Here is a 19,239-nt window from a genome sequence, read left to right on the forward strand (position 1 = left end):
AGCTTTGAAATTCCATTTTTCATTTTTAAAATTCTAGACAGCCCGAAATCTAAATTTCAATTCCATTTTAGAGGTGCAGTCTAGTTATATAGGACGAAACCTCACGTCTTATCAACCAAATTAGCAAAAACATAACGGAAGATCTCTCGACTCTTATACAGATTCTCCACGCGCATACGCTCATTATTCAAATGGGCATTATCACTAGCCTGTCCACAAGGCAGATTGGCAGCCGGAGCTGAAAACTCCTTCTCCAAGAAGCGGATAGTTGGGATGGACCCGCCCTCACGAATGAAGATAGGTTTCACAGCTGGACGGGTGGTGGAGGTGGTGGCAGTGCTCTGTGTGCCGCTCTTCTGTTCAGTGCTATCTGGAGCAGCGGCGTCAGTGCTGGTAGGTGATAGAGGAGGTAGCGGAGCTGTTTCATCGGTTGGTGTTGTGGCTTTGGTGAGGGTTGAAGAGGTTGGGACTGCAGCTGATGACTGGGCAGAGTGTTTTCTGGCCGCATTTTTTCCGGCTGAGCTGGTTGTTGTTGATGTTATCACGCGGTCGACGTGAGAGGCGAGACTATCTGAGGAATCCTTGCGAAAGATGGCGGCGGGGTTGCTGGGCGGCTTGCTTGTTGCTGCGTGGCCTTTGCTTACTACCAGTGGCTTGGGCACGGGGTAGTCGTGTTTTGAAGGTTGCTGGCTGGGAGCCCATGCGGCGGTGATTGCTTCGGATAGAGTGGCGAAGATCTCGTTGTCCGGGTCTCCGAGCCATGGGTCTGATTTGCCGGTGATTTCAACTGTTAGGTCGTTTTGTGATTCCAGTAGTGCGAATTGCTCTTCGGCGAATGCAGTTAGGTTCGCTGCTACGTCGTCGGCTTGCTGATCTGGCACTATGCGGATTGAAAGGCTGGCCTTGGCTCGTCGGGCGATGGTGGTTGCTCCGCTTTTTCCTGGGGCCTCCATCGAGTGAACAGTGAAAGAAGGTTCGCGCCATCGGTACATCAGCGATTTGATCAGCGCCTGGCTGTCTGGGATCTCGGGGTGTTGGGGTAGCAGGACGTCAGAAATGGCCTCGAACCGCTTCTGCTCGGCTCCCGTCAGCGGGCGGACCGGGTCGTGGAATCCTGGTAGGTTGATGCGGCCCTTTCGGCCAACTAATGTCGAGAGCAGAAGGGAAAGGTCCTTGACGGGTTCGTCTAGCAGTGCACTGCCGTCGATACCGCTGTGAAGATCGGGGTGGTCGCTTGTCACAACCAAGTTGGCGTGCACTACACCGCGCAGTCCATAGGTTAAGCAGGGGTTGAAGTCATCTAGCCAGTAACTGTTCGCCAAAAGAATCCAATCTACCGGGCCAATCTGGGCTTTGTGCTCCCTGACGGTCTCGTGAAAGCCCTGAGATCCAGATTCCTCTTCACCTTCAATCAAAAAGACGACGTTGCACCGTAGTGACTTTGTCCGAGCAAGATCGGCCGCAGCGTATAGAGAGGCAAGAATGGGACCCTTGTTATCGGATACGCCACGGCCGTATAGGAACCCATTGATTGATGTCAGTTGGTACGGGTCTGACTTCCACTTGAGGCGATTTGTATCGGCACCAACAATATCGTAGTGGCCGTAGAAGAGAATAGTCTTATTCACATTGTCGGTTGAGGTAGCGTTGAAACGCGCATACACAATGGGATTGGTATCTTGGCCTGTAGTCAGTAGTTTGGTCTTGGCACCAAGGTAGTTGCAGTGTCGGCGAAGGAAAGCAGCTCCTTGGTTGCACTCGCCAGAAAACTTCGGGCTTGCTGAGATGGTCTTGAAAGATACAAATTTGGCAAGTGTGTTGACCATTTCGTCTGTACAGTTGTTAGTCGGGATTTCATGACCAGTGAATAATTAGTCGCACCGTTGCTGATGGGAGGCAAGTCGTCCTGGGAGAGGAAGAACTCGGTTAAATCCCAGATCCCAACGGTATTGTCGTTTCCTCCAGAGGCATAGATGCGGCGGTCTTTCACGCGGCCAGCGGCTGATGCCAGCATGGTACCCTCATGAGCGACCCAGCTACCGACTTCCTCAAATCGGGAGTTGAATTTCTACGCGTGTCAGCATCACATGCTACTTGGACAACGGGTTTTGTCCTACCTTGACTGTTCCTGTTGAATCACCACAGATTGCAACTCCCTGGATCACATTGACCGCCCATAGATCGCCAGTATGGCGGACGATTCGCTTGACCAACTGCTGCGAATCGAGGTTCCAGATGTTCAAAGCCCCGCCTGCAAGGCCACAATAAAGCAAAGATCCTTCTACAGCGATTGACAGCACCGGGTCTCCGTTCTGTAGTTTCGATATCTGGTTCGGTGCAGCTCCCGGCTCCTGGCCGAGGCGCCACAGCTTCACTACACCATCTCCACCACCGGTTAACAAGGCTTCTTCAGAGGGAGCTGATTCAATCAACCCCTTGACCAGAAGCATGGAGTAGATGTATCCGTGGTGTGCAAACAGTTTGTGATGGTCACGCTTAAAAGTCAATACTCGGCCACCTTCTGTCACGGAGCGAACTCCATCCGATGGCCCGGGGGCTTTAGTTCCATCCGGACCTCGAGAGTCAAAGAAGCGATGAGTCCGTTGAGACAGATTCGCCACTGATGCTTGATTAATTGAGGAGCCCTCGTCTGACAATTCACACCACTTGTGGGAAGTTAGCGTCGTCACCTTACTAGAAGGGATGTATTTTCTACCTGAATACTGGTGTTCTGCGTTCCGCAGTAAATAGTTTGGTTGCTTGCGACATACGCAAGCGTGAAGATGTCACCCACATCATGATATGAGTGGATGGAGTACAGTCGAGCAAATGTCCTCGTTGACCAGACCTTTCATGTATTAGAGGGTTTGTCACCTTCCGAATTGGACCACAGAGACTCACATTGACTATGGAGTCGCCTCCACTTGAGAATAATAGATTGCCATCATCGGACAGATAGAGTCCGAGTACACTTTCCTTGTGAGCATGAACTGATAGAACGTGGTCATACGTCTCCAGGGACCAGGCCTGAATAATTGAGTCAGACCGAGAAGAACAAGAAAATCTCTGCATTCCATGTCAAGGAATACCCTTGCTGTTCACTTACCACAATGTCACCACCTTGCAAACCAGCAAAGACACAATCATCATCTATAACCAAGGCCAAGACAGAGCGGCTTGCCAATACACGGTGGGCAATACCGCAATCCGAGTCAGTATGGGCTTCTTCGGAAGCGACCGGAGTATGAATCGGCCGAGCGTCGGATCCCCATGTTTTGGACAGATCCTCTACGTCGGAGTTGTTTCCTGAATCATCTTCCATAGTTGGTAAATCAGCGGAAGCTCAATGGTAGTGTGAATGTTGAATGTGGTTTGTTCAGGGCTGAAGTAGTTGAAAAGTGAAGGTGGAGGATGGATGTTCCAGCCCGATGATTGGACGAAATGATAAATTCCGTTCTTTTTTTCGAGTCCACCTTCTCCTTCTTGTCAATCTTCAAATATGGGGGAAAATATGGTCTTGAACAATAATAGAATGTTGATCAAGAGAGGAGTGATGATAAAATTCATATCCAACATTGCACCATCGCTGGAATATTTGACTCACCCCTCGCTTGTCTCCTTTTATTCCAACAACATGTCGGTCTATTATGTCAGTTTAGATCCATAAAACAAATATCTCAGAATGCTGTTTCACTCGGGCGCATGCAGGATGTACTTTAGAAGAAATCAGTCCACTAACCTCGGCTCCCATAGCAGTCGAGCTACCGGTTGTGAAGGATATTGAAGAACTGCCATAGTTTCATGAATACAAAGGGTTCTTAGGGAGATAAAAGTATTGAAATTAGAAATATAGAAAGATTGAAAGATAGAAAGATAGAAAGATAGAAAGATAGAAAGATGGGACGATTGAAAGATAAGGAGAAACGCTCAATGCAGACGCCTAAAAGCCTCCTTGTCCTTCTATTTCTCCTTATTCGATGGAATATAAGGAAGGATGCAGGTGCCCTACGCCAAGTGGCTCTGTAGACGAGTCGCACAATGAAGATCGCGTCATAAGTAATCTTGTGACCTCATAGGTATCCTACCACTATTCATTAAGCTTGTGGCTATAATTTGAGAATTTGGGGTCCTTTTTCTGGGGAAGGAAACTAGCGTAGATCGTCTCTTGCCTATTTGACTAGGTAGAGATTAGGTTTCGTTCTTTTCTTCTTCTGTACTAGAAACCATTAGAAGAGAGGAGGAATCTTGGCAAAGAAGAGTATAGGAAAAAATAAAAAAGAAGAAAGGCCTTGGGATGCCTATCTAAGTAAATGAGAAAAGGAGTACAATTATCTACTCTACTCGGGCACGGAAGGATTTCATAGTCTGATCTAGTACGCCTTTTTCTTTTTCTTCTTCAGGACAACGAGAATGACACGTTATTAACTAGTTTATCACTCACTAGTTATATGGAGTAGATCCTTTCAGTTCAGTCGTTCCGAATGGCCTCACTATTATACTCTTGACACCACCCGTACACAACATCAGGGCAAGAAATGCCAACAGAGCAGACTAAATCCAAACTACTGCACCATAGTGTAAGGGGAAAGCCTATAGTTCCACTATCAAATGAAGTGTCATGTCGGTGAGTGAATGCCAAATCACTTGTTGACTAGGGTAATTTTGTACTTTCGCTGATGAGATGTGATAAACGGACTCCCGAGTAGGAAGTGATTATTGAAGCCCGAAGTTCGTATCAGTCTAAGTATGTCCACGGGTATAAAATTCCGACTCCTTACAGCAAAAAGTCCGAGATGAAGCGGAGCCCGCAGGATTCTCAGACTTTTATAAGAACATTCTTAAATTATGCATTCCAGTGGGTCTGAAGGTTTAGAGGCTCCATGTATTTAGGTATATATTTCATCATAATACATGTATACTATGTAGATTGCAAGCCATATTCTATAATCTCAGAATCTAGAAAGTTCTTGAGAAGTGATGAAAGTAGGGTTAGAAATAGCGGTGAATAAATAGTAACTCATCGGGTATCCACGTGTCCACAGTGAAACACGATCTGTCCCGTTCCTGAGTCGATCTTTGATAAGATCTAGCACTCGTTCCAACAGTTCTTTCTACGAAGTATATTCATAATTCTGACTTAATGTACTACTTGTACAATACTTACCGTAACCCAGATAACACAGAGGTAAGTATCATATCAATGGAATATTTCTAAGACACGGTAATGGACCATGGACCGTCATCATTATGTCTAGAACATTATATTGGGCCGAGTTACTTCCAAGATTGCGTCATGAGAGTTTACCCTCACGTATTTACTTAGGTATAGATTTGGAATCTTCATTTCCATCCAAGTCATCGGTGGGTGAATATGTATCTAGGTAGGTTCATGTCGAGATATCAGGATCAAGGCTGTTCTTATGTTCAGGTCTAGCTAGGATCTATATTGACTTTGAGCTTGTAAGAGTCCATACAAATTGATCTGTCATTCCATGTCTCACCCCACAGGCAAATCAACCCGTGGCCATAGGACCTCGGGAGAATGGCCTGGGAGTATATAGTACACAGATATATTGCATACCACGCCACCTGGAGATTGAATCAGATGATCTAGGAGGCAGGATCTAGACTCTAGGAGCAGTCAAAGTCTAAAGCCACATTATCATCTGTACATAGAAGTACAAACAGATACCAGCTGAATATGCACGACTGTGGCTGATTAACTCGCCACAATTGATAAAAACCAATTGGAATATAGATTTCACCGCTTGTTTTTTATTACTTTATATTATTATTAGTATCGTATCTTTTACTAGACGGAACTGGCGGATACTTATCATTTGCCCAAGTGGATATCTATATTTCCGTCTTTTGTCGCCCCTATTTTCCCTTTTCCCTATTTTCCAACCGGGGTAGCCGCCATGACAAGTAGATCTCAGTCTCCACAACGAAGTACAAGACCCAATAATTCGTGGCGCACAGGAAATGGTGCGTCTGTGCAAGTGTGATCGGTGTGATTGGGGTTACTTTTCAGTTTTTCCGTTTTCGAGTCATTTCTGCGTCTGATTCGATAATAAATGGTCATCAGCTACCCAACGACTTGTCTTTGACCCTATAAGCCTGCAGCTGCTGTTCGCTGCTCGCTACTCTACTTCTACTTCTACTTTGGCCTTGAACCTGCACGCTGATGCCATACTTCCCCCCTCCCAGCCTCACTTCGATACATAAAACTCTTCTCATACTCCCTGCAATCAACCTGGGAATTACCTACTCTGGACTTTTAAATTTCAAACTAACTTTCCTCACCTCTATTTCAAACCTTTATTATTCTTTAATCGAGGTTGTCACGATTCCCTTGTTTTGTTTGATATACATCTACACCGCTCCTCTACATTTTACACTTCTATGAGCGAGAATTTGACTGAACAAGATGGCGGGTCTTGGCCATACGATCGCCGTATTTGACAAATCAGGAAAAGTCGTCAGCACAGTAAGCACTGATCCTAGCTCCATCATCAACTACTAACAGTCTGCAGAGTAAACATTTATTCGGCGTTTTCAGTGAAGCTAAAGCTGCCTACCGCGAGCGCAAATCACAGCTCAATACAGAGCGCAATGCCAAGATTGCTGAGCAGCAAGCCCTCAGGGGTCCAGCCACACTACAGATCGACGATGCGCATTCCGTAGCAGGATCCCGTCGAAGTCACGGCGCGGTATCCCGACATCAATCAACCCGTCGTCTGCGCGGAGATGATGCACAGTCAACCATCTCTCGTTCCAGATCTCATGGAGGTTCCGAGGTTCATCGTCGTCATACACAGCGGGAAGTGGCTGTTCGCCCGAAACCGACGCACTCGCAGTCTGACGCTCATATTGATATGGACCTCGCGTACGGGGAAGCTCATCCAGATGCCTTATTGAAATACGAAGAAAATGGCGATAATCAAAAACAACTTGATGGCCTCGTCGGCCGCGCTCAGTGGCTGCTGCAAGAGGCGAAATGCGTTCAGCATGGTGCTACTGCGACTATTGCACATTTGCAGAAAAACCCTGAAGCCATGGCCGCTGTCGCTCTCACTCTTGCGGAGATTAGTAAAATTGCTAGTAAAATGGCGCCAAGTGCTTTGATGTCGTTCAAGACGGCTGCTCCGGCCATCTTTGCTTTGCTCTCTAGTCCCCAGTTCCTTATCGCTGCTGGTGTCGGGATCGGGGCTACGGTCGTCATGTTCGGTGGATACAAGATTATCAAGAAGATCAAGGGTGATAGTGGAGATGCCCCCGAAATACAAGCCCGTCAATTCGAACCCTCAGATATGGAAGAACTAATGGAGCTCAACGTGGGCTCGGGTTCTCTGAGTCGCGTCGAGATGTGGAGACGGGGTGTCGCGGACATTGAAGCTAACAGCATCGGCACATCTGTCGAAGGTGAATTCATCACGGAGAGGGCTGCTGCCTTGTCTGGAATCGATGTTACCACTGCTCGCTTGGAGAGGGATCCTAGATTCAAGTTTGATGACGACTCGGTTGCGTCTTCTCGTCGTTCTCGTCGCTCGAGGGCTCACGGAAACTCCCATGCCCCGTCGACTAAGGCTCCGTCAACCAAGGGCTCTAGATTTTTCAGCAAGTCAAAGGCTCCATCTGAGGCTCCGACAAAGTCTCACAGGGATACCACCAGATCTCGCGGTAGATCTCATAGTAGAGCACCCAGTGAAGCACCCAGTCGAGCCTCGAGCCGATCAAAGACAGACACTCATGTCACTGAGAAAGAAAGACGACCAAGGGACAGACCCAAGGAGAAGAAAAAGGGCCCAAGTCTTTTGCGACTTATGTTCACAGCTGCCTGAGCAGTGCATCTACCTCGGCATTGACTTCCCTCATTGATTTTACTTCACATCCAGGCTGCGATTACATACTTAGCGTTTAGATTCCCCTTCATTATTATCATTATTACCCTTGCATTCTCCCTATATAGCGTGGGTCTCTGATCGCGTCGTTGATTATTATTCGTGTCCAAACTCATTTGTCCTGTCGGATTTTTCACTTGCGAATTGCAGGCTCTTCTTAACCTGAGTATCTCATGTTTTTATTCTCGCTTTTTATTGGAAAAAAACATAGCGTTATGGTTCTTTCCTACATGGGCATTAGTATGCGATATACCGAAAAGACTTTTTTCCTGCTACGTCCATTCACTAGTTCAAAAATATCCTATTCTGTCGGAGTACAAAACATCTACAAGATGTGCTCAGCTCAATCTGAGAAAGTTAAGTAGTATTCTGTGTGGTGATCAAGGGCGTTGCTATTCAATCTGTCAAGGTCTCAAAATCTTCAACTATCAAATAATTTGACCTTTTCACCAAAACTCCATCCAAATAACGAGTCATCTCATAAACCTCCTCCAACTCGCCTACCCACCCAATATACTGATCCGGACGCACGATCACCATAACACCACGTGATCGATCAACACCCCACTGCTCATACCCTTTCCCATCACACTCCAGATCCCACATACAGAGATCATCAGTCCAGATCTTAGAATAATCCCACCCAGTCCGTGGGTCAAACGGACGTAGTACCTCCGGAAAGTCAAAGAACTCTGCCTTTCCCCATGGCGCACTGTGGATAGTGACAATATCAATAGCGCTTTCAAATCGAGCAACAGGCGTATACCGCTTCAAAAAGGAGAACTTAGAGTTATTCTGGCCAGACAGATAGTGCGAGAGGAACGCAACACGCTGTTTCTGCATTTCATCACGCACATCACCAGCCATGATGACAAGTCTGAATCGTCCGTCACTCTCAAATATCCGCGTTGTCCACTGCGGCGTACCATCAGCTTGATTGCGCAGTTTAGCCGCTATGAATCGTTCACCAGGGATGAGATTCGGCGCAGCACTAGATCCCTCAAGACTAGTCCTCCAAACCAACTCGCTAGCACTATAAAACGCCTTAAAGCCATCCGAAAACTCCGCGAAATCCTCCGCAATCTTCACCATTGTCTCCGCTTTTTTTGCATTAACTTCAGCCACTCTGTCACTTTCGAAATGCACTGACCAATGCCGGTCGAAATCAAGCAGCATAGCCGCAAGTCGGTGGCGCTCTGTGTCGTACGTGGCCAGAATAGAGGGGTTTGCAGCCCCAGTCACCACTAGAGCTACTTTCCACCCTATGTTGAATGCATCCTGCATGCTCACGTTCATGCCCAGCCCCATCTTGGGCGAGTGCGTGTGTACTGCATCTCCGGCTAAGAACATTCGATCGCCCTTAGCGAAGGTCGGTGCCATTCGCTGGCCGACCTGATACGCCGTCCACCATTCGCAGATCGAGTAGTCGAATGTGTAGGAGGATAGAATCTCTTGCACTCGCGCTTTGATTAGGTCAGGTGTTACAGTTGATCTGTCGAATCGGCCCTCTGTCGCTGTGTCGATCACTTGCACTGGCACATAGAGACGGACTAGGTTTCTCTCTCGGGGAATTACCAGAATCGTACCGAATGTGTTCGTCACCACGCATACTCGGCGGATATCAGCTGTGTCTACATTAGTAGAGCGTTCGGGTGTATACCGGATTTTGCCTCACGAAAGTTGGTTATGGGAATTATGTCGATAACACCCCTATTAAAGTTAAAATCAGAACATAGTCAAAGTGAGCAGCTAATCAAAACTGACCATATATGATCTGTGCTCGATCCTTCGAACGGAATCTCCAACTGCTTCCTCGTCCAGCTGTGCGCACCATCACAGCCAATTATGTATTTCGCCTTAATCCTCTCAGTCTTTACCTCACGCTGATATTGCCTCTCAGATTCCTTGGAATCATCCGCAAACATCGCACTATGCTCAAGCTCATTCATCACAGACGTGCTACCATTAGCACCGCCACCATTAGCACCAATACCGTTACTCGTGTCATCGTTGCTAGGAGTCCTTAAGCAAACAGTAATCGGGTATTCATCCCGACAACCAAGCAACTTCTCATCAAATTCCAAAGACTCAGCAATCACACCCCGCTCAACCTTGATATCAGAGTGTTGGCTAATACTATCAATAATAAACCGCTCAATCCTGCCCTGTGACAGGAGCATATGGTGGAACGGAGACCGACTGCTTGGCTGTGGCGTGGTTGATTTCTGACGAGTCAACAGTCCATTCTCATCTGGAGCCTGTGTATCACAATTTGTCAGTTTTCGCCACTCACTCGTGCAGGATTAGTGTTGACGAACCCAGAAGTTCGCCTCGACAGCTGAATACCCCTCCTGCATCACCCGGTGCTGAATACCCATGCTATCAAACAGCTCTAGCGTTCGCATTCGTAGTCCGTCCGCGTGGCCTGTGAAGACTTTTGTGCTTCGCTTGTCAATTATCCGGGCGTTCACTCCATACCGGGCCATCCAGTACGCGGCCATAAGGCCCGAAGGCCCAGCACCGATGATAAGACTGAAAGAGCTATTAGACGAGACTGTAAAATCAAGGTTGCGAAGCTAATAATTTGCGCTTACACATCTGTCTTTGAGTCCAAAGTACTCGAGCTCTGGTCGCCACCCATCATCCTATATGGTGCAATGTAATCAGTTTTGCTGACTGAGATTAGGTACTTGTCAATGTAGCAGGAGTATTTCTTAGGTTGGGATGCCGAGGTAAGAAACAGCTGCTCTTTATAACTATCTTTGGGCTTATGGAGCTCTGGAGCTTTGGCCGGACGGATTTCTGCTGCGGCTGGGCCTATATCGGGTTTTTTGAATGTTATCGCGCTCTGCATCCATGCTGACTACTACGTTACGAGGTCGCTGCTGGGCGGCAGTGGCCTCTTGGATCATCCATGGTCTTGCTGGGGGCTACCTAGAGTATTTGAGACCTGTGTATATATCTACTTTCAAGGGCTAAAGAAGTCATGAATACTTGTGTACCTTGATATATACTTCAAACTATTATTTGAAACCTTGGAAGTTGACGTTCCCAATATCTATCAAGACTGTCCTTTACACCGGAACATAGAATGCATGGCTGAACTAATGCAGGGTTGATTGATAAACATAGGAAGCTTGGTATGAATAGTGCGACGACTCCATCTAGGGCCATTCATTGGAAGAAAGTATGTAAATATGCTTTCATCTCGAGATGTCTTCTCAGGCAAGGCTCCGAGACTGAACATCTCACGATCAAGCCGGGAATATCCATCTGTACTGTGCAGATGAGAAAGGTTACATGTTACTCGAGGGATGAAGCACTTCAAGCAGCTGAGTCAAAAGCTGAGGTTTAATGTAGTACAACTATTAACTGCTTATTGGTTTAGCCTACTTATAGTGAGGAGAAAATTGGTGATACAAAACACATTCCTGCAGTGTGATATATTACTATCGCCCCTGTAATACAACCACCTGGGCACTATGACATTTGCTGCCCGTCTCATCTATGAATCTGTTACAGCTGCACTATGAAGGCAGCCCAACATCACAAACGGCAACTATGCCTTGATAGGCCTTATCAAGTGCGGCTCAACATTTACCATTCAATATGCCTGTAACTCTCACAGTAGATCAATTAAACATGTTCTTTACATAAGTTACTATAGCCTAAATGTCGTTCGTGAGTGGCCATGGGAAATTATTTCCGCGACTGTATTCTAGAAGGGTAAGGAACATGTATTCTCATACCTGGGTATTCCACCCTGGATGATGCCCTCTCATACACACTTGCGAAAAGACACACTCTTCATACTTGAATGGACTGATATGGCGGCGTCAAGGAAGACTTAGGAAGGTAGAAGTATATGCAAAACCACAACGACGCGAAGGATTCAGTTGAATTAGCAAAGATACTCTCCCATCCATTCGTAGTAGACCGAGTATCGAATAGAAACATCCAGGCTTTGAAAGCGCTCCAGCCTTTCGTTGACCTCTCACGACCGGGTAGCCATTTCTGCTTCAGTAACAGCACACATGGAAGCTAGCTCTCCCGGGACTTTTAGGCCTTGATCATTATCAACGGCGGTACGGGCGTCGTTCACGCGAATGGGCTCACGACGGAACATTGCGTCAACAATTTCTGACAAGTCAAGTACGAAAGAAAGATACTGACGATTCCCTGTGCGCAGCTTACGATACTCGGCGCGACTTACCACTTATTGAGCACGACTTAAAGCGACGGCTGACCTAGGCGGCATCGACACCGAGCGGCTCATACCAATCGAGGTGCTTCTTCAGCATAAGCCACTTCTGCGTGAAGCTGCCAAGTATAAAATGATTCATCTTGTAGCGAGGCAAATTGATAAGTGCCAAACACTCATCGTGTGTGGGGGTCGTGCTCGCGCGACCTCGAAAGCGCTGTGGCTTTCATTGTAGATGGGCGGCGCGTGGAGACGCGGGATCTCGCCATTTCTGGCACCAAGAGATGCTGTCTATTTCTTTGCTAACGATGCAAGTTCTATTCAGTCAGAACCTCATAAATAACGTGTCAATATAGGAGTGTTGGGGATGGATGTCTCTTGGACTGGCTTGAGCAGGCATGTTTTTGTCAGTCTGGTGCAGTTTTCAAATCAAGGTCTTGAATAACAGTATTGCGACATATTGTGATTCCTTGTGAAGTGAAGAAGCTGAAGTGAAGAGGGGTAAGTTTCAGTTACTGCACCGTTAAGTGGTGCTTCTAGAGTTATGTATTAATGCAGTAATTCTTCAGGATTTTACTCTAAATCGAGTAAAGACGATGATTTGGAACCAAGCCATTGTATTGGAGTAATTGAGATAAAGCAGAGTTCGATTTGATAATGACAAGGGTATAGAACATGAAGAGCACAAACATTTCGTTTTCTTTTGGGCTCGCTACGAATCACGTTTCACCTTACCTTCACTTGAGTATTATTGTTCGGACGATTATCTTATCTTATGAAGCGATTCAGTTCTATTCCTTCTGCCCTTTTACACATCCCATGAACGCATTTTCTCTTACCCATGATCCCATCATGGATCTAAAATTCCCCCACCCGATCTAATGAGCGGCGGCGAGCCGTATGAAGCTTCAGATAAAGTCTTTGGAGCGGAGCAACTCACAACTTCAAATTACTATTGATAACCTCAACGGAACGATCAGAGAGTCACAAACATCAATTGAGCCGTTAACTCACGAGATCGAAGCATTAAAGCAAAAGCGACTACAATCTTCGAGCTAGAATCAACAGCTTGCGGGCACGAAAGGCAAATGAAATTCAGGCCCTACAAGAAGGAAGCAAAAAACTTCGGGCCACAGTTAGCCAACTGCAAGGAACAATCGGTGAAGCAAATGAGGAGAGTGACCGACTGCGCACCACAATCACAGAGTTTGCAGGCGTCGGTTGAACGGTTAAACCAGAGGTAGCCACTATCAAGGCTCTTAAACGTTCAGTCAGTCATCTACAAAGGCAAGTGCAGGGACTGAAGCCCCTTGTTCCTCAAGCATTTCAAAACCCAACTTTACAGCCCAACGGATTCGGCCTCCTAGACTTCCGTAACTGGTCGCAAACGTTCAAGGGTAATCGGGGGACAGAGATTGAACTTAATGAGAATCCCAAAGCGATCCTCGAAGCCGGCAAAGCAGGAACATATGAGACGACTCCTGAAGAGGTCGACCATTTGACCCGAGTAAAATTGGCTGAGCGCAAACAATTTAACGTTCCCTTTATTCGAGACGGAAAAATAAGCCTGCAGTGGTTAATTGCCTATGAAACTGGAGCCTTTGGCTATGATGACCCGGTTCTCAAGACATGGTAGGTGTCTCTAGGAGTGATCAATTCAGGGGGAGGCTTAGGCCCTAGTTGCGGAATGGATCGGCCAAGATTCTGATCCTAAGGTCAGGAAGGATTATGCAAGCAGTGTAGCAAGCTAAGTTCTGTATTCGTCAACAATAAAAACCGAAAGATAAATGCTGTTTCATGGGTGAGAAGCCAAAGCTTCCAGACACTCCACACAAATCATAAACTCATGGGGTATCAATACAAAGAAAAGAAATAGAGCAAACCCTAACGTATAAACCCAACGGAGTCTCAACTCCGTGGTACGAGTCCCTGGGCAAGAATATACGCAGTTGATATAATGCGCAGTCGGTCCAAGTTCAATGGAAGCTGATCGGTCGGGTTTTGCCCCGGATGAACATACTGTCCAAATATCTCGCTGCGAAGGAGGAAAGGATCTGGCTTCGCTGCTTGGGGAGTGTTGGGGGCTGGCGCTGGAAAAATGTCCCATGTGTCGATGCAGAGAGCACGGCCAGCGCCATTTTTGCCCCACATCTCCAGTTCGCACTGGACCATATTACGGCCTTTTGTGAAATGCACTAGGATACATCGCTGAGCGATCGGTCCGCCGCCTTCCAGAAGCAGCACAGCATTATCCTGGAGACTTGCGTATGACTGTGCCCACCCAACCTCCATCGAAACTGTTGGAATAATATCGGGGAGCTGGGCGCGTGGCTGCATAGTGAAATCTGGCACTTTCCTATCGTCAGTGTAATTTCCATGGGTCATTGTGATTGTGGGGTTTCCGCCCCGGCAGAGGTCCTGGCTTTCAGCATCGGTGAGTTGGCTACTGAGTCTCCATTTGAAGGTTTGCTCGATGATCCATTCGATAACACCTCCGTGAAAAGTGGTAGGCATTTTCAGCTCGATGATACCATTCTTTCCACGGAAGGTGATACGAGCAGGATAGCTCCGGCTTTCAAAGAGATTCAACAACACGTTCCCAAGCTTTGGTGTCACGCCAGTCAACCTGACGAACGGATTTTGGTAGTTTGGTAGGCCGCTGTCCGGAATGATCGTGGCAAATTGGTTGGCGGAAACAACCTTGATTAAAGAGATTTCAGGATCGGCCGGGGCTGCCTCGCTGACTGCACGATTGTCTTTTGAAGTAAAGACTTCAGCGTCCAAGGCTTTAGAGCCGATGCCTTCAGGGGCGTGAGATTTTTCAAGTGATTGCATGGTTCGAGGAAGAAAGGGTTGAAGAAAGCAGATGTTTTGTTTACAGATCAACTGATCGATCAAGCCCCACTATTTACCCCGGGATTAGTTAGTTAGTGAGCAGATCAGGGAGCTTATGTAATGCTCAGACACGTGCTCAGTTCTATCCAGTGGGTAACGCCAAGAAGTGGCAGTACGTAGGCTTTTGATGGGACTGTTTGTCCTGCCTGCGCGATTAGATTCCAAGTTGGCTCCGTGGATACGACCTCGGAAGTAACATCTATTGAAGCTGTTGTGACACTACTGGAGAGGGATCCATCCACGGATGCCTGCGATGGGCAGTAGGATACAAAACCTTGGGCCTTGGAAGCTCTGACACTCTACTGTAAAAACCGGAATATATATACAAAAAGAGGTATTTGGCAATCGTCTTCTTGTAGTATGATTGCTCCTATTGGCTATCAAGGTCCTGGTCCTTGTCCTGATCGAGATGGTAAGTTAGTTAACGGATTGACGGATTTGTATCCGTTACCATCCCTACAGATTCAAGAACATTGAATTTGAATAAACCATCTGGGCATCTTGCCCAAGTGGGATAATATTGGACGACATTGGGTAATGCTGTATAGCTGCCAACGGCTTTGGAGAAAGAATTTGATATCTAGAAAAGGCGGTAGAGATTGGTAATACAGTACACATTCCTGCCGTGCAATCTCGTATTATAAACCCGGCAATACAACCATCTCGAAGCTCAATTCCGCGGCCTTTGAATGGCCGTTCCACGCGCATAGTATAATGACGACTAGGCTTATCCCCAAACGGATACCTCTCAAATCTGGAGCTGGAGTTGTTAAAGCTACCAGCTGCCGCTCTAGTCATGCTGCAGCGTATACCAGACCGCCACTCGCCTACACATGGCTCACGAAGTCGCCCGAAGCTATTGTAAGCATTCGTCTTCATGAATAAGCCCAAGTCACACACCTGCTAACACCGCAAAGACCCACCAAGATGTCCTGTCATCACTGAATCAGACCTCAACCGACTCCTTGAATCAATCCTCCTTCCCGCTTCTCCTTGTTACACCGCGCCTGGCCCATTGGCTCGATCCTTCGTCCCCGTTCCTGAGCGATCTGCTTGCCGAATTGTATCGGAATCACCCAGGGCCTCGAACAGTCTACGCAGCTGCAGCTGTTGTCGATAAAATCCCTGGCGCTACGACCGAGTCGCCCGTTTCTGACGCGCTAGAGTACGAGGGTCTGTCACTCCTAGTCGTGCAAGACGCAGGCGTACAATGGAAAGCTACACCACCCCGTCGTATCGGCCAGTCCGCGGGGGAGGAACCGAGCCTGACAGTATCCATCCACAATGAAGTAACTGGCCAAACACCCCACGAGATCGGCTTGCGACTTGCGCAAACAGTCTTCTTGAACGGGAAGGAGAGAACCTTTCTCGGCATGCGCTGGACTGCGGATGCCAATTCTACGTATAGACTCGACAAGTCACTAGACTTGGCAGCTTGCGCCGTTTCTTCTACGGGAAAGAATATCCGTGCTGGCCTGACTCTCCCGCTAGACGTCGTAACTCCACGACGGAGGGTTCTGGCCAGTATGGGTAATATTATACGGCAGGTAGCTAAATCTACAGACTTATCCTCCACAGAAGCAATGCCTGCGTCGACGGAATTGGAGAAGGAATTGCCGCGCTATATCACCGAACATAAAATCACTGATCGGAGGGTTTCGATCTGGGCTTTGGTTGAGAAGCCTAAGATCGAGCTCGTTGATGGTTCATCGCATGATCGGCTGATTCACTCGCTCAAACAGGGTGGTAAGCTGCACCGTGTGATGAGCGGTGGTGGTGGGTGGGGGAAGAAGCTGGGTCTTCTTTCATTAGATCCAGAAGCGAGCTTCCCTGATTTCATGGGCGATGATGTACCCGCTACACTAGATAAAGTTTTTGAGTCCGACGCAACCTACGTGGAAAAAACAGTCGCTTTTGAAAATCTCATGATTGGAGATGATCTTTCGCATTTGTCGCAGATCGCGACAGTTGGGGATCTCATTCAGTTTTTTGTTGCTGTGGAGCCCGTTCCATCGTCTGAAGAACCAGTTTTGATGAAAGAAGCCACTTTCACTTTCGGAATCGTGGCTGATGCTGAGAAAGCTGTTGTTGAAGACTTGGGGCAAGATAAGCATCTTGTTACGGTGGAAGATGCTTTTGGTGCATTGTCTGAAAAGGCAATCACCTATTCGCAGCCTTTACAGTTAGAGGGGGCTGTCAAGTCTACTACCAAGTTGGACATTCCCGGTTGTCGAGTGATATTGACTTCTGAGAAGTGATCCTCATTTAGACCTCGGATATAAATGCTGTACAATATAAAATCCATGACACAAATAGTACAAAAAGTGACGAGAACGAAATGGTAAATCTTGATGATGGGTATGATAATTGAATGTGATAATTAAATAGTTATGAAGTGTCAATCATGACTTATCGAGAAGCCATAGCTAGTGAGCGCAAGCCAGTCGGAACTGGAAAGTAGTTAGCATATGCTTCACACAGGGCATTAAGGGGAGCACTTATAAGAAAAAAGGGGTTCATAACCGTCACCATGACCAATATCTTTCGCCAACCCAGAATCTTCAGTTTCGAGCATTGCCCAACCGCTGCTTACGGCAGAGGTGTCAGTTGTTCTCACTTGTCAATTTCGACCCACCCTGGTCCAACCTTGCCGAGGCTTGACTGATCATAGCATATACCAGCAGGGAAGTGGCGCAGACAAGCCAAAGCTTTGATCCTCACTCGAGAGAGGTCCCACACTACACCCTGGAGGATAAATGAGTATCACCAGCTACCAAGGACAAGACTGGCTAGACAGTGAAGTCCGTGAATGAAAGCAATCAAGGATGGAGAGAACTATACACCCAAACCACAACAGTTGGGTTATTCGAAAACAAGAAGATAGATGAACAGACGAATGCGTAAGATCAGGACGACAGTAAATGAACCAGAACAAGAACATCCATTCTCCCGACATCTCCAAATGAATCGCCGATGAGCGGACCATAGTGCTGTGTGATTGATGGCACCCAATATCTTCAGTCTCCTTCATCTGTCTAGGTCAAATAAAAGCAATAAAAGCGTCCAGTCAAGAGCGTGGACCCAGTCTTGGGTGTGTGGTACATTGTCCTCTGGGATAGGTTTTTGTTTCCTCTTCCACGAGGGAAGGGCATGGTAAAGCGAACAAAGAACGTCCATAAAAATCGCTTTCATCTCCAGAGAGGAATGGTATGAATACCATTGGTGTCGTCAGAGCCCATCGATCGATTTACAAGATGAACTTGTAAAGAGATGGTTGACAGAGGCGGTCTGGATATTTCTGAAGAAAGTCGGGCTGGTAGCTGGTGCTGTAGCCCGAGGTCGCCAAGTTATTTGCAAACTAGGAATGATGAGGCCAAAGAGGTAGAAAGCAGGAGCTAGATATCCAGGTATCTCCGTCGGGGAAGCAAATACAGGAAGTCTGACCGAACCAAAACTTGCAACGAACAAGATGGAATAACAAAGAAGAGAATTGAAATAAAGCATTGCCGGCCGGAACGTGATAGCAATCCAGAGCCTTGAAGCATGACTTGACCAGAGATTCCAGAAAAGTTGCGGCGTCAAGGAACCATGAGGTGACAAAACAAAACGACCTCGCGACTATCCGATCCAGAAAACCTGCCTGGGCAGATTCAGAGATACGGACAGATTCCGACGAGTGGATCGTTCTGAGTTGCCAACATTATGGTTGTGCGTGATGGAGAAAGCTATGTTCTAGGCGCCGTATCACTTCAAAACTCGTCGATGCCCTAGGCTATTCAATACCGGAACGTTGCAGTGAGTCAAGGACTGTCGTTGATATCCTAAAGACAACCACTAGTACTGAATACTCAGGCGCCCGATAAGCTCCACCTGCTTTCTCTTTTTGGTATCCTCATATTCGTAACATAGGTCGACCATCCATTGACCCAGCTCGCGTCCAGCATAAGGAAACTGACGCGTAGTCCATAGGGACGCAGCATAGTTATCACTGTCTTTGATGCCGTGCGGCTCTGGAAACTTCAGATCATTTTCGAGATTTCTGCCCATCACAGGCATACCCTCTAGTCGTAAATCTGGCGGGCTTTTCCTCCGAGGCTGCTCCCGAAGGACTGACGCGCGAAGGGCTTAGGGTATTAAAATCCAACTGGTCCGCTTTAATGCCTTGCAGCAGCAGGTGACAGTCAGATCTAAAGAGGATATGGGCTGTACATGTGACTTTGAAAAGGCACAAGACCGGGT

General features: G+C 47.2%; 8 protein-coding genes across 8 annotated transcripts; 3 read left to right on the plus strand and 5 right to left on the minus strand.

The window, feature by feature from the left end:
- Nucleotides 1-101: 101 nt before the first annotated feature.
- Nucleotides 102-3,322, minus strand: N7495_003163 (glutamine amidotransferase subunit DUG2; the record flags this gene model as incomplete). Its single annotated transcript, XM_057205832.1, has 6 exons — nucleotides 102-1,831; nucleotides 1,882-2,068; nucleotides 2,118-2,666; nucleotides 2,717-2,848; nucleotides 2,902-3,027; nucleotides 3,107-3,322. The coding sequence occupies 6 exons, from the start codon at nucleotides 3,320-3,322 to the stop codon at nucleotides 102-104; spliced, it is 2,940 nt and encodes a 979-aa protein (XP_057066439.1).
- Nucleotides 3,323-6,430: 3,108 nt separating this feature from the next.
- On the plus strand, nucleotides 6,431-7,844 carry N7495_003164 (uncharacterized protein; the record flags this gene model as incomplete). The annotated part of the gene is made up of 2 exons (XM_057205833.1): nucleotides 6,431-6,490; nucleotides 6,537-7,844. 2 exons carry the CDS (start codon nucleotides 6,431-6,433, stop codon nucleotides 7,842-7,844), a joined length of 1,368 nt encoding a protein of 455 aa, XP_057066440.1.
- Nucleotides 7,845-8,300: 456 nt separating this feature from the next.
- On the minus strand, nucleotides 8,301-10,548 carry N7495_003165 (putative phenol 2-monooxygenase; the record flags this gene model as incomplete). The annotated part of the gene is made up of 5 exons (XM_057205834.1): nucleotides 8,301-9,529; nucleotides 9,580-9,614; nucleotides 9,669-10,162; nucleotides 10,223-10,436; nucleotides 10,499-10,548. 5 exons carry the CDS (start codon nucleotides 10,546-10,548, stop codon nucleotides 8,301-8,303), a joined length of 2,022 nt encoding a protein of 673 aa, XP_057066441.1.
- A 1,350-nt stretch (nucleotides 10,549-11,898) lies between these two features.
- On the minus strand, nucleotides 11,899-12,247 carry N7495_003166 (uncharacterized protein; the record flags this gene model as incomplete). The annotated part of the gene is made up of 2 exons (XM_057205835.1): nucleotides 11,899-12,112; nucleotides 12,183-12,247. 2 exons carry the CDS (start codon nucleotides 12,245-12,247, stop codon nucleotides 11,899-11,901), a joined length of 279 nt encoding a protein of 92 aa, XP_057066442.1.
- A 739-nt stretch (nucleotides 12,248-12,986) lies between these two features.
- N7495_003167 (uncharacterized protein) lies at nucleotides 12,987-13,741 on the plus strand (the record flags this gene model as incomplete). Its single annotated transcript, XM_057205836.1, has 3 exons — nucleotides 12,987-13,003; nucleotides 13,165-13,325; nucleotides 13,377-13,741. The coding sequence occupies 3 exons, from the start codon at nucleotides 12,987-12,989 to the stop codon at nucleotides 13,739-13,741; spliced, it is 543 nt and encodes a 180-aa protein (XP_057066443.1).
- Nucleotides 13,742-14,013: 272 nt separating this feature from the next.
- N7495_003168 (uncharacterized protein) lies at nucleotides 14,014-14,940 on the minus strand (the record flags this gene model as incomplete). Its single annotated transcript, XM_057205837.1, has 1 exon — nucleotides 14,014-14,940. One exon carries the CDS (start codon nucleotides 14,938-14,940, stop codon nucleotides 14,014-14,016), a length of 927 nt encoding a protein of 308 aa, XP_057066444.1.
- A 774-nt stretch (nucleotides 14,941-15,714) lies between these two features.
- On the plus strand, nucleotides 15,715-17,258 carry N7495_003169 (uncharacterized protein; the record flags this gene model as incomplete). Its single annotated transcript, XM_057205838.1, has 2 exons — nucleotides 15,715-15,861; nucleotides 15,918-17,258. 2 exons carry the CDS (start codon nucleotides 15,715-15,717, stop codon nucleotides 17,256-17,258), a joined length of 1,488 nt encoding a protein of 495 aa, XP_057066445.1.
- Nucleotides 17,259-18,834: 1,576 nt separating this feature from the next.
- On the minus strand, nucleotides 18,835-19,056 carry N7495_003170 (uncharacterized protein; the record flags this gene model as incomplete). The annotated part of the gene is made up of 1 exon (XM_057205839.1): nucleotides 18,835-19,056. One exon carries the CDS (start codon nucleotides 19,054-19,056, stop codon nucleotides 18,835-18,837), a length of 222 nt encoding a protein of 73 aa, XP_057066446.1.
- Between the last annotated feature and the right edge of the window lie 183 nt (nucleotides 19,057-19,239).

Source organism: Penicillium taxi (assembly GCF_028828555.1).
Source record: "Penicillium taxi strain IBT 34144 chromosome Unknown utg000002l_segment0_segment0, whole genome shotgun sequence".
Lineage (NCBI taxonomy): Eukaryota > Fungi > Ascomycota > Eurotiomycetes > Eurotiales > Aspergillaceae > Penicillium > Penicillium taxi.